The sequence below is a fragment of the Hippopotamus amphibius genome, chromosome 5 (assembly GCF_030028045.1).
Source record: "Hippopotamus amphibius kiboko isolate mHipAmp2 chromosome 5, mHipAmp2.hap2, whole genome shotgun sequence".
Taxonomy (NCBI): Eukaryota; Metazoa; Chordata; class Mammalia; order Artiodactyla; family Hippopotamidae; genus Hippopotamus; species Hippopotamus amphibius.
This window is the reverse complement of record NC_080190.1, coordinates 112,288,737-112,302,770: the sequence shown is the minus strand read 5'-3', so window position 1 is coordinate 112,302,770 and position 14,034 is coordinate 112,288,737. Positions and strand designations below refer to the sequence as shown.

Genomic DNA, 14,034 nt, shown 5'->3' with positions numbered 1-14,034 from the left:
TAGAGCCAGCCTCTGCTACCTGTTGTTTTTTCCAGTGCTTGGTTTTTTTCCCCAGCTTCACCAGACCCTGTGTTGTTGCTGGAATGCTTGCTAGCTAAAAGATTGGGCCAGCTATGTCAGAAGCTTCTTCTACTGCTCTGAGGGTCAAAAGACTTGCCAAAGTTAAATGGCAACAAAAGGTAACTGAGCAGCAAAAAATGCTTCATCTGTTTTCACAAGCTATATACATTTCTTCATTCTCATTCAAATCTTCTACTGCTTCATTCCTAAATCTCATTTACCTGCCCAGGCCTGAGGCCCTCTGGCTCCAGGTTCCTGCTCTCGGGCCATGAGGTTCCCATCATAGCATTCGCCTTAGATCTGTTTGCTGGCTTTCCGTCTGACCTACTCTGACGCTTCAAGATTTACTTCTAAAACAGGTGCTTCCAGATTCATTTTTCCCATTCCCCACCCACTGCCTTACACAAGTTTTTATAGTTGCATGGTTCAATAGCTTGTGAGTAGTTGGTTACCCCAGAGTTATTTGTTACTGCTGAAAAAGACTACTGTGCCTAAAGGACTTTGATTCCCTGCCAGCAGTCACAATGGTCACTCAAAAAAAAAAAAAAACCACTGCATTATAAAAGTCAAGTACGTAAGTAAATTTCCAAAAGTCATCTTCCTAGAAAACTCACCAACTTTATAACTATTATAAGATTTTTACATTAAAATGTTAATTTTTCTGCAAAGAAGCTCAATTATTTTGCTATGCAATAAATTTAAGATAGCCAGATTTTTGTTTTTAAACAAGTCATTTAAATTAATCAAGTCATCTCAATTTCTTGGCGGTCCAGAAGTTAAGACTCCATGCTTGCACTTCAGGGGACACAGGTTCGATCCCTGACCAGGGAACTAAGGTCCGGCATGCCACACAGCACGGGCAAAGGAAAAAAAACAAAACCAAACAACCACCAAGATACTATTTAAAAAAAAAATTCTCTTTAATTAATCAAGTCCTCAAAAAACTAACAAAAAATTCTAAAATAGCATTTACCAAAAACTTAATTATCTTTCAATGAGTCACAAATAAAATTAATAAAATTTCTTTTACATATTTTTTTAAAATCTGGAGATCTTAATCACAGGTAGAAAAATTAACATCATATAATAACAGAATGTGCTGATGTACAATTTAGTTTAGTCATTATTTTCTTTTTGAAAAATTAAAATACACCTCTCCAAAAAACAACAACAACAACAACAACTTTAAGAAATTTGCTCTGGACTGACATACCCAAATTATGTCATCCGAGATTTTCCTTTACCTAGTAATCAATACAAGTAACTACATCCATTTTATAACACACTTGTTTGTGGGGTTTTTCTGCTGATAGACAAATATGAACTTATTATCTTTAGATAGTTTACTTCCATGTTCAATTATAACGAATGATATTGCTTAAGCGGTTTATACAAAAAAAGCCTTTACTTTAAGCTGCTGCAGTACTGTAATGCATCCACTGGGGCTTTCAGAAGAAGGAAAAAAACAACATGAATTCAGTGTGAAAACATTTAAAAGCACAGCCAAATGTTCCTGTTGGACTAGAATGTCTATGAACACACATAAAGTGGAAGCTGGCCTAAGATATTCCAAATTCCTCTTTAAAAGGGGGTACTCAATATACCCCACAGGAAAGGAATTGTTTAACACAGTCAAAGCCAGTTTTTATTCCTACCACAGGTCTAAAATGTAGGGGATTTTTTTTCCCCTCAAGTTTTGGAGTTCAAAGAATATTTTCTAGAATTCTTCAAAGTCAAGAATGTAAAAAGAAAAACAGTGCACATATTTAACAATGTGAAAATACCACACTGTTCTGGGTCCTAATGACATCTAGACAATAATGTGTTTACTAACCATAGAACAATTCCCCCTCTCTGGATATCTGAGCTCCCGACCGTGGTTTACCTGCAACTACATCATAAGTTTATGTCACCAACAAAAGCCAAACATACTAGCTCTCAATCAGGCAGGCAGGCAGCAAGTATACCTCAATAGGTTTATGAAGGTCCTACTATATACATACCACCATATTGGGTACTGTGAGATAAAGAAACACGGGGATTACAAATTAGTAAGGAAGGTAAAATTTAGACATGCGTGAAAAGTTAATCAACATGAGATACTATGTTTGAGTCCAGAATGTCTGCCGTGGGGCAGCACTTAATTAACATCTGCTGATTGTAACTGGGTTATATTAAATATGAGATCCACAGGTTTGACTGGGAAAAGGCTCTCTCACAAGCCTATTATAACAAAAACAGTTGGGACAATGAGAATTTAAATACAGACTGGGTGTTAGATGATTCTAATAAACCATGCCTAATGTAAGAAAATGTAAGAAAAACTTATGTTTTAGAGATACACACTAAATATGTAGGCCAAAATGACGTGGTTAGAAATTAGCTTTAAAATACTACAGGAAAAGAAGGAAAGGATGGTCAGAGGAAGGCAGGAAAGAAAAACTGATAGCCATAGCAAATACAGCAGAAATCTTAATTGTTGTTTTTGGTTTTCTGGGGTTTTTTTAATTGTTGTTTTTGGATGATGGGTAGATTCCCCAAGATGCCATTATACTCTTCCATTATACTATTCTTTACAGCATACTATTAAATACATCCACCTCTGGATATGTTTGAAGTTTTCATAATAAAGATGAAGCTTCTGTGATACCGGGGCTTGAGTTGGCAAATGAAGATGGACAGGTAGGATTTAAAAAGAAGGAGGGCATTTTAGGCCTTCTACCTCATTCCCAGTCCCCACCCATCAATCAACACGCCAGCAACCATTCTTCAGTTTTCCTGGCTCCACAATTAACTGCACAGCAGTTAAATCTCTCAGCAATTCTGAGTCCCTCAGTCCTCACCACAGTGAGGTAGCCAGTTAGCTCTCTTTTCCTAATTTTTCTAATAACCCAAAAGCTCATGCTCTTGGCCCTGTTCCATCTACTACATCCATCCTTCTAAATTTTGTTTCTAATTCCATCTGTCTTTTATTCCCAGTAGTTAATAGACTCCAGCTGCAAATTGCAACACACTAAGTTAGAGACAGGCATTCTCAATGATGAACTCTGCGTGAGCTCACAGTCCCTTCCAAACCTCATACTATCTATTCTAACACATCCTTGACACCTGAATGTTTCAACCAAGTTGATAGATGGACCTGGAGGGAATGAATACTTTAAATGTAAACAGTTTTACCTTCTACTATTAATTCCTAGTTTTCTTTTCTTACCATATCTCTATGCCAGCCTCAGGATTTCTAAATTTTTTCAATAGTTAAAAAAATCTTTTCATATAAAAGTTAGAAATACCTGCATCACAAATTCCCGACGTCGAGGCATTCCTCTTTCTGAAAGCAAAATGTAATCTGGTTCCTTTTCCTTTTTGGCCTGTTGGATTTGAGCCAGGCGGCTAATGGGGTTCATTCCTTGACCATATTCTGGTCCAGCCTAAAAAATAATTTAAGAAAAAATTTCAAAATATGTTTTTAAAACTTGTTTTTGGATCCTTAAAGAAACCATGGTTCTCACCTCCTCCCCTGCACCCCAAAACTGTGACTGGAGGAAATAAATGAAAATTTATAAAGGAAAATCATACAATGGATCTGAAACTAGGCTTCTATAGGATTTAGGGCTCAGAAGTTTTATTCATTAAGTTGATCAACTATTCTTTTAAACTCTTTAATACAGTAGGAGCTGCTTCACAAATTCTGTTCATCGAAATACACCAGAAAGAATGTAAGAAGACAAGCCATGAACTGGGAAGAGGTATTTGCAATACATATAACTAAAAACAAATATATCCAGTACCCAAAACATACTTTTAAAGACTCCTAAAAAGTATCAAGAAAAAGACAATCTAAAAGAAAAATGGGCAAATAAGATGAACAGATATTTAACAGAAGAAAAAAACATATAAAAAGATAACCCATCTCATTAAGATTCAGAAAATGCATATTAAACCACAGTGAGACACTACTTCACGCCTATCAATTTAGCAAAAATTAAGAAGTCCAACAGCCTCAACTGGTGAAGATGGAGAGTAACAAAAACTTACACAGTGCTGATCGTAAGATAAACTGGAAAACAATTTGGCAACATCTGGTAAAGCCAATAACCCCATTCCTCAGTAGCCTATTTATTTAGAAAACTGTTACCCAAATATGCTAGCTCATTTGTACAGGAATATCCACAGCTGCATTAATTGAAATAGCAAAAAAGAAAAACTAGAAATAACCTAAACATTCATCTATAAAAGAAAAAATAAATTATGGCACGTTCATACAGTGGAACAGCATATAGCAGTAAAAATGAATTAAGTACCGCTACATGCATCAAGATGAATGAATTTAAGAATAAAATGTTAAGTGAGAAAAGCAGGCACAGAATTCTAAAGTATGATATAATTTATATAAAGCCCATTAAAACTACAAAACACTGGTGAAATTCAGTAAGATCTCAATAAGTGGGCAGACACACGTCAATGAATCAGCAGGCTCAATATCCTTAAAATGTTGATTCTCTTCAAACTGATCTATCAATTCACTGCAATCCCAGTCAAAACTCCAGCATGCTCTTTTTGGGTAATAATTAGTAAGCTAATACTTAAAATTCATATGGAAATGCAAAGGACAAATAACCAAAACAACCTTGAAAAACAAGAACAAAGTTGGAGGAATCAGACTACCTGATTTCCAGACTGATTATAAAGCTATAGTAATCAAGACTGTATGTGTGGTACTGGCAAAAAGATAGACAAAGAGATCAATGAAACAGAACTGCATCCAGAAGTAGATCCATCCACACATATATGGTTAACAAAGGTGCAAAAGCCATTCAGTGGAGAAAGGGTAGTCTTTTCAACCAATGGTACTGCAACAGCTGGATATTCACATGTAGAAAGAAACCAAAACTTCAATCCATACCTCACACAAAGGTTAACTCAAAATGGTTCACAGGCTTAAGTGTAATATCTAAAACTAAAACTTCCAAAAGAAAATTTAGGGGAAATTTTTCTGGTTTGGTTAGGTAACAATTTCTTAGATACAACACCAAAATCACATTCAATAATAAGAAGTTGAACTTCATCAAAATTAGTAACTTCTGTTCTTTAAAAAGGACAAGTCACAGGCTTGGAGAAAATATCTGCAAACCACATAGCTGATAAAAAAAACTTGTACACAGAATATATAAAAGACCTCTCAAAATTCAATAACAAATTCATATTTTAAGTGTATTATCTGTTATTTAAATTATTACTTAAAAATTTTTAAGCGAGCAAAAGATTTGAACAACACTTCATCAAGCTTCATTTGCTACTATATATGTAAAAAATGCTCTATCATTAGTCACTGAAGGAATCTGAATTAAAACCACAATGAGACAGCAATATGCATGTATCTGAACAACTTTAAATTTAGGACTATACTATGTGTGAGAAAGGATGTACAGATACTAGAATTTCCACACATGGCTGCTGAGAATACAAAATTGTTCAATCACCTGGAAAAACTGACAGTTTCTTACAATGTCATATACCTATGAAATGACCACACCTCTTTATTCCTAAGTATTTACCCAAGGGAAAACAAAAGCACATGCCCCTAAGACTTAGACACAAATGTTCATAGTAGCTTTATTTTTAATAGCCCCAAATTAGAAACATCCCAAATATCCAACAAAGAGTGAATGGATAAACAATATGGTATATCCATTCAATACAACACTACTTAGCAATAAAATAGAACCAACAATCAATATCTGCAACAACATGGATGAATTTCAAAATTATCCTGAGTGAAAGAAGCCAGTCAAAAAAAGAGTGGCTGCTTGGTAATTGAGGGCAGAGGGACTATAAAGGGGAATGAGCAAACTCTGGGGAGCAATGGATAGGTTCATTATCTTGATTGTGGTCATGGTTTCACAAGTGAATACATATATCAAATCACATCCAATAGTACACTTTAAATATGTACAGTTCACTGTATGTCAATTACACCTCAATAAAGCTATTGAGAAACTAACCAAATGTCATTTTTCAGAAAAACAAAATGTAGTAAAACTGTGAGATTATTAAACACAAAACTAATGATGATGGTTACCTATGGGAGGTATCAGGATGTGACAGAAGAGAGTTATGCAGATAGCTTCAACTTTACCGAGAAATGTTCTATACTCAAGCTGGTCAGTGAGTCTTACTTTTACATAGTATGCTCTTTAACTTACATACACATCCTATATAAACCTTTTGGAAGGTGCTCTATTTTTAACTTACATAAGGTAATGTTTATGAATAAAACCTGATAAAAGCTTTTTAAAAAAAGTTTATGTATAGCCTTTTTAGTAGCTTCTAAAAGATTTTAAAAAAACCTTTGCAAATCAAGTATTTTTCCTGCATGCAAACTAACTTTCTTCATATATTATTCCTAGAAATGAAGGTTTGCATGTCATATAGTCAGCACTTTATTTCCACCTGTGAAAATTTACTCTAAAACAGGTATTAGAGACAAGAATATCACTAAGTTACAGTTTATATATGTTACAGAAGAGCCCCTCTACAGTCTTAGCTTTTCCTGATAGTGGTTGAGTCTTGACCATATCTAGTTTGGTGCTGCAGGTTCAGCCTCCAGGTCAGATTCTGCAAGGTCTTTTAAATTATGTTTTGGGGACTTGAGGCTTTACACAAAGAACAATGAGAAATTACTAAAAGATTTTAAGTAGAGGCATGACATGATCTGATCGGCATTTCTAAAAGATAACACTTTTTAAAAGATCTTTAGATGTCAAGAGTACTTGAAGGAAGAACGCCAATAAAAAACCTACTGTAGTAGTTCAGGCAAGACATGATTGTGAGTTGGATCAAAAGTGTGGCAAGGGATAGAAAGAAATGGACCAACTTAGGAAATATTTAAGGGATGGAATCAAAAGGACTTGATGATTAACTCTATATAAGGTGTTAAGAGAGATGTTAAAAATGACTCCCAGGAGATTGGAGTTGACATATATACGCTAATATGTATAAAATAGATAATAAAAAAAATTAATTAAAAAAAATGACTCCCAGGATTCTGTTTCAGCAGCTGGATGGGGATGCCAGTCACTATGATGAGGAATGCTGAAGGAGAAACAGGTCGAGAAGGGGACATGATGAGTTTTGGACAGCGTTTTCAGGTGCCTGTGAACTATAAAGTGAGAGGTCCAATTGGCAGTGTCAAGAACAGGAGATTACTTGGGAATCATCTACATAAGGACTGAATTGAAGCCCTAAAAGTATGACGAGCAGCCTAGGAGAGAGTAAGAGAGGGAAAAGACTGAGAACTTCAATACTGCAATAGCTGGGTAGAGGGAGAGGAGAAAGAAAAGGAAAATTTTAGCTTTTGATAAAATACTGGTTTCTACTTCTACTTACATACCAAGAAAATGAAAAAAAATTATAATGGAAGTAAAGAAGGACTGATGAGAAAAGACAAATATACATAATAACTTATAAGTCTAACATTGAGATGCCAATGAAAAGGTAAAGGGAAGCTCTTGAGTCTCACCCTAGCAGACATGAGCCTAGTCCATGAAGATGGTCACATAAACGTGTACTTACAATGATATGTTGTCTTTATTTCTGTTTAATTTGCCTATTTTATAAGAATGTCTATATGTTCCAAAGACACTGTTGATACAGATTCCAGTGACAAAGAACCAGATGTATAAATCCAATTAGAGACTAATGGAGTTCCGAAAACATTAAGAATGGCTGGTTATTGGACTTCCCCGGTGGTGCAGTGGTTAAGAATTCGCCTGTCGGCCACTCTTGCCTTCTGAGATGGCCCACATTCTATCCGTGGAGTGTGTTTCTCTCTAATAAATCCACTTCTTACCTATCACTTTGTCTTTCTGTGATGAGACATCAAGAACCTGAGCACCAAACAAAACAAAACAAAACAACCTGAGCATCATTAAGTCCTGAAACCAGGTGTGTGATCTCAGCTAAAAGACTGTGGGTTCAGACTTCCTAGGTGGCGCAGTGGTTAAGAATCGGCCTGCCAATGCAGGAGACATGGGTTCGAGCCCTGCTCTGGGAAGATTCCACATGCTGCAGAACAACTAAGCCTGTGCACCACAACTATTGAGCCTGTGCTCTAGAGCCCATGAGCCACAACTATTGAAGCCCATGTGCCACAACTATTGAAGCCCACGCACCTAGAGCCCGTGCTCCACAAGAGAAGCCACTACAATGAGGAGCCCACGCACCACAATGAAGAGTAGCCCCCGCTTGCAGCAACTAGAGAAAGCTCCTGTGCAGCAATGAAGACCCAACATAGCCAATAAATAAATTAGGTAAATAAATAAATGAATTTATTAAAGATAAAAAAAAAAAAAAGAATCTGCCTGCCAATGCAGGGGACACGGGTTTGCGCCTTGGTCAGGGAAGATCCCACATGCCGCAGAGCAACTAAGCCCATGCAACACAACTACTGAGCCTGTGCTCTAGAGCCTGCAAGCCACAACTACTGAGCCCACGTGCCACAACTACTGAAGCCTGCACACCTAGAGCTCATGCTCCTCAACAAGAGAAGCCACAGCACTGAGAAGCCTGCACACCGCAACAAAGAGTAGCCTCTGCTCGCCACAACTAAAGAAACCCCGTATGCAGCAATGAAGACCCAATACAGCCAATAAACAAATTTGAAAAAAAAAAAAAAGAATGGCTGGTTTCTCCCCTTGACTGAAATTAACTACTAGCACCCTTGAATATTAAGTTATTCCTTGGATATCAAGTCTTAGATTATCATTCTACAAACCAGTAAGGACAATCTTGTCCAGAAAACTTTCTAACATCAGAAAGCCTTCTTTGAGGCCTCATCTTACAGGCCTCTCATAAGAGAACTACATTAAAAAACAGGATATAAACCCAAAGACACTATCAGGGCAGTCTTACATTTTAACAAAGTAACTCTCTAAATTAACGTTCAAAAGGAGTCCACGACCAACCAATTTCAAATGGGCACTGACATCAGACATGACTGGACCTGAAATCTGACTCTGCTCTGTGATCTTAAGGAAGATTCTTAAACACCGAGAACCTCATCTGTAAAATGGGGATAATATCTACATCACAGAGTGATTAAGAGAATCATTATTCTAAATAAAATCAAGGGAAATCATCAATGGATAGTTTCTCTACTTCTATTGCATAATAAGGAATGGTAATTTCAGGTGCAGAAGGCATTTAAGGAAGTGACTAAGATTCTGAAAACCAAGATAGTATCCAAGTTGATCCCTTACTGGCCCACTGTAAGGTCTGAAACTCACTGTATGCATGCTGCTTTCTCAAAATAACCTTACATTTCAGAGAATATCTATAGACATAAGACAGATATGGTACAAGTAATTCCAAGTGTGATGTATGTGAGGAAAAATGCAGGGGGCTAACCAAATCTGGGAGTGGGGGAGGATCAGAGAAGACTTCCCTGAAGAAGTCAAGTTTAAGCTGAGATCTGAATGGTGGATATGAAGAAAGTTCTGGAATAACATGCTCATACACCAGAGGTGGTAGCAAATTATTTTTAAAATCCAAAATGTTTCTCCCCACTTCGGGGAATAAAATTTAAATAATACTCTTGCTTTTAATGGCTATAGTTAAAAGTAAAAGGAGTTTCATTTATATTCTACTATAAAAAATGATAGATCTTTTCTAGACTAAAGGCTTATTATTCTTAATTTATTAAGAGTAGACTTAGTTTACTAGATTAGGTGGAGGTTAATGTGACCAGTTTTGCACTGCCATTATGATGCAGAGCACTGTTCTTCCATCATGGAAAAGCATAGATATTATAGATAAAAAGATTTAGAAAAACAAATCATGGATACATTCATGTACATATAAAATGTGAATAGACAGAAGTAGATCCAAAATAACAATAGCTAATATTTACTGAGTACTTATTGTTAATAAATATTTAACAACGATGACTAATGCATTCTATGTATTATTTCAAGTAATACATAACAATCCTGCGAAGCAAGTTCAATTATTACTCCTGCTTTATAAATAGAGAAGTGAAAGATTAGAAAAGTTAGGTAACTTGCTCAGGTTACAAGGATTCATACTTAAGGTCATTTTCTGACCCTCATGGACATTTTCTCAATAGCCATATCCTACTTCCTGACCACGTGGTTATAGCATATTAATGAAAGCCAGCCCCCAAAACCACTATGACTCATAATGAGTGGATCTATTAGGCATTTATTTTTAGTCTACTTTGCAGTACAACGTAGAATGCTATTTCAGGAAATGTGTAACCTACAGCCTCTCAGTAAAGTAATGACAGTGTTCATGAAAAAGAACAAGTTATTTACGTATTTATGTAAAAATGTGCGTAGGTATTTTTAAATAAAGCAAAGGTACAAAAATATAAAACCTACAAAAATACTTCAATTGTGCCATTGAGTGATGTAAACAAAAGAAATCCACCAAAGATCAAATGTACTTCACTCTGTCATCCTTGAGCCTATCCTGAAGACAGACACCTGCTAAGTAAGCGAGGCTGAGCAGGCCACTGCCATGCTGCAGTTTAAGTCTTTCTCTGGGAGCAAAACTCTCACTCCATTCAAGTCACACACACTGAGAGTTCATGGGCACCGTTCTGTGCTCAGTGCTGATGCATCGCATTCCTCTGACCTCTGTCTTTTTTGTTGTTGTTAAGGCAAATAAAATCCGATTCAGTAAAAGAAAGAGTTACATCTTAAAAAGCTGTGTGCTCTATATTCTTTGACAAGGTACTCATGCCTGAAAGAACGGAAACCAAATCACCCCCCTGGCCTCCTAGGGCTGCTATGAGGATTAAATGTGATAAAGCATGTGAAGTGCTGGGACCGTGCCTGGCATAGTAAGTGCTTTATATTTACTGGCTGCTGCTGCTGTCACCAGTGTGAAGATTACTCATATGATTATTACTCTGCATCCTATCACCATGCTCTGAAATCCTAAGAAGTCCCATACAGCAGCGTGGTTTGCAGAAAGAACAGTGGGTTTCAGATCAGTAGTTAAGGCTGCTGCACACATGTGAATACAAGTGAGCAAATTCTTTGAATACGTCCAATAAAACCTTATTTGTAAAATGAGAGGTAACATCTGCCTTGCACAATCATGACGAGAATTTTACCAAAGGTGATCATGAATGGGAAAGTATTTTTTAAACCATAAAAAACTATAAATATGTAAGGTATTATTATTTCATGAATGAACACAGGTATACAAGTGTCTAAAAGCAAAACAGAATTGTTATTCATTTATAGACACATGTCCAACCCTGATTCTGGGACTGTTTATAACCCACAGGTTTAAGTGCCTGGCCTGTGAACTTTTAGCTATAGTTACTATAATGTTTACATAGTAAACTAACGTTCACAAGCATATACTTACCTTTACTATTGTTTTAGGGCGTTTTTTAAAAAATAGTTTTGGCTTTTCAACCACAGGAAGAGGTGGAAGTTTCTTCAGCTCCTGTAGGACTGTGGTTGCAGCGCGCTTCTTGGAGAGTTTTTTGCTATTTCCCTCTCCTTCTGCAGAGAACTCTCCCACTGACACCCGAGTAACAAAGCTTTTCATATGTGGTGGTCCACTTTCTTTAATAACCTATTAAATATAATTAAAATATTCAATACAGGCACTTATGTGTTCTTATGGCATGAATCTTTCTTAATGTTCATAATCAAAATTGAAATTATTAAGAATTATGCCAAAAATTATAGATTTCTTCAATAAAGCTATTATGAAGTCATACAGGGACTATTCATTTATGATACTTATGATGCTTAATGAAATGAATTTGAAAAAACAGAAATCTAAACAAACACACTCAATTCAAGGTCAAAATTGTGTTCTACTACCTTAAAACAGGCAATTCTAATTATGGTTACCCTGTTTCTTATAGAACAGAAAATTAAGAACATAAAGTCATATTATATTAGATACACAGGCCATCCAGAATGATAATTTGTATATAACTGTGTACATATCTAACTTTCCCCTCTGTAAGAGTAAGTTACTGGAGTGCAAGGACTATGTCTTATTGCAGTTCTATAACCCATAAAATATCCTGCATGTGGAAGCCTCTCAAAAACTGGTGAAAGATGAAATATAACCTATTTTTGATGGAGACCTCAAAGGCTGTTTTACAAAAAGGAATGTTTACGCTCTGTGACATGATCTTAAATAGTAAGTAGATATGTCATAAAAACATCTAACTTTCTAGAGTAATGGACTATGAATCTGTCTGCTATGAAGGTTACTAAACCCTGTATTAATGTGCTCTTTCTAAACTATACCAATTTTTAGAGGAAATGACTTCCAAAACCTGAGTGCTCAAAACTTTATAGTCTCCTTCAAAAGTCTGACCTGAAAAAAAATACCCTATTTAGTTAAAGAGTTTACCATTGAATATTACATTAAAAATGTGTTCTAATATTGGATACTAATTAGGAAAAGACACAATATCTCAATAATCCAATATTATTGGGGACAAGGAATTTATGATAAGCGTACTTTCCAAGTAATTTAAGTTTATAAGTTGAAACATCAAAACTGTTTAACTACTTTAATGGACATCTTCCTCAATGAAAAAATATGCCTATATACTTCCTGACTAGATATTTAACCTTTTACTGTTCACATTAGATCACCATTATGAACATCAAATATTCTATACTCATATGGATGCCTCTAAGGACATCTAAGACTTTTCAAACCGTTCCTCTTCATGGTAGCCTTTAAAAGGCCCCATCTTCCAATGACTTTTGAGTTATACGCAATTACTTTTGATAGGTCTTCCATATTTTTCCTACCGTTCCTTGCTGGGACCAAGAGGCCCTCAGGTGCATTTCTTCCTGCCTTCCTCATTTTGCTGCCTTTAATCTGCTATGGACTGAGAAATCAGATAACCCAACTTGTTAGAATTGTGTCTAAGAAAGCAAACAGGTTCTCAGTCAAGGTAAGTAGATCCTGCCAGTGAGTAAAATGTGGGAGCTTTCTAGGAGGTGAACATCACATAATTTGAAGGAAGATACTCTTCGACTGTTTCAGCTTATTTCCTGGGTTTTGCATATTTTCTAGATATTTGAGTTGCAAAATTAGTGACCTCTTAATAAAGGAGGTATCATAACAATTTAACATTTTTTTCTCTTTTAAATGACACACAGTTTTATAAATATTTTGTGACATATTTATTTAGTTGTAAACTAGAGAGCTGCTTAATTACTTCTTAGTGACTTACTAGTAAAGGTTAAATTTAAACATTTTGGCCTCCATAAATTTAAAAGAAATTAGATATTAATTTACGCATGTCACTAAATGTTAATTACATTAAATATTTTCAATTTGCTCTTAGCAAAAACACCAAATCTTAAAGGTTACTACAAACTATCTTACACTCAGAAAATAAATTTTATGATGAAACTTGAAATATCATGTACACAAATGGCTTAATACAGAAAAACCAAAGAGGTGAGCAGGAAGCCATAAATTCTATTTTCTCAGGGCCTGTACCATTTCACGATGGAGAGTTCATATATAAGGAAGCACATTCATTCTTTCAGGACACTAAAATTTTATTTGTCGATTTTATTTGTTTGTTTATTTAAAATAATAAGGAGCAAGGAGGGGAAAATGGGAGATCTCTGCTGAACACATACCTCAAAACTGACGGGCATATTTCGCTTCAGAGCAATTTCAAACACTAAGCTGATCTCAGACTTATTTGCATCTTTGTCGTCATCCATTTCTTTTCCTGATTCACCATTCTAGGTCACAAAACATAGGATGACACTGAATCTTCACTTTGTAACAAACTTTACATGCATTTAACAATCAAGAGAACCTATCTAAGGTACAACAGGAAACAGGAAATAAGAGGCTGCATCTTGTAGATCCCTATGGAGCCACCGTAGTGGAGGGCTTTGCTGCGAGTCTTCCCTTGATTTGGTTGCAGTTTTCCTCCTCAAA

At 35.8% G+C, this 14,034-nt stretch overlaps 1 protein-coding gene across 11 annotated transcripts in view; it reads right to left on the bottom strand.

Annotated features, from left to right (window-relative positions):
* STAU2 (staufen double-stranded RNA binding protein 2) overlaps positions 1-14,034 on the bottom strand; it is a 295,810-nt gene that overhangs the window by 177,651 nt on the left and 104,125 nt on the right. For all 11 annotated transcript variants that reach the window (XM_057734230.1, XM_057734236.1, XM_057734228.1 and 8 more), the window contains 3 exons: positions 13,725-13,832; positions 11,458-11,670; positions 3,351-3,488 (listed from right to left, as the gene is read on the bottom strand). In XM_057734230.1, the coding sequence (XP_057590213.1) occupies positions 3,351-3,488; positions 11,458-11,670; positions 13,725-13,832 (459 nt within the window). The remainder of the gene's footprint in view (positions 1-3,350; positions 3,489-11,457; positions 11,671-13,724; positions 13,833-14,034) is intronic.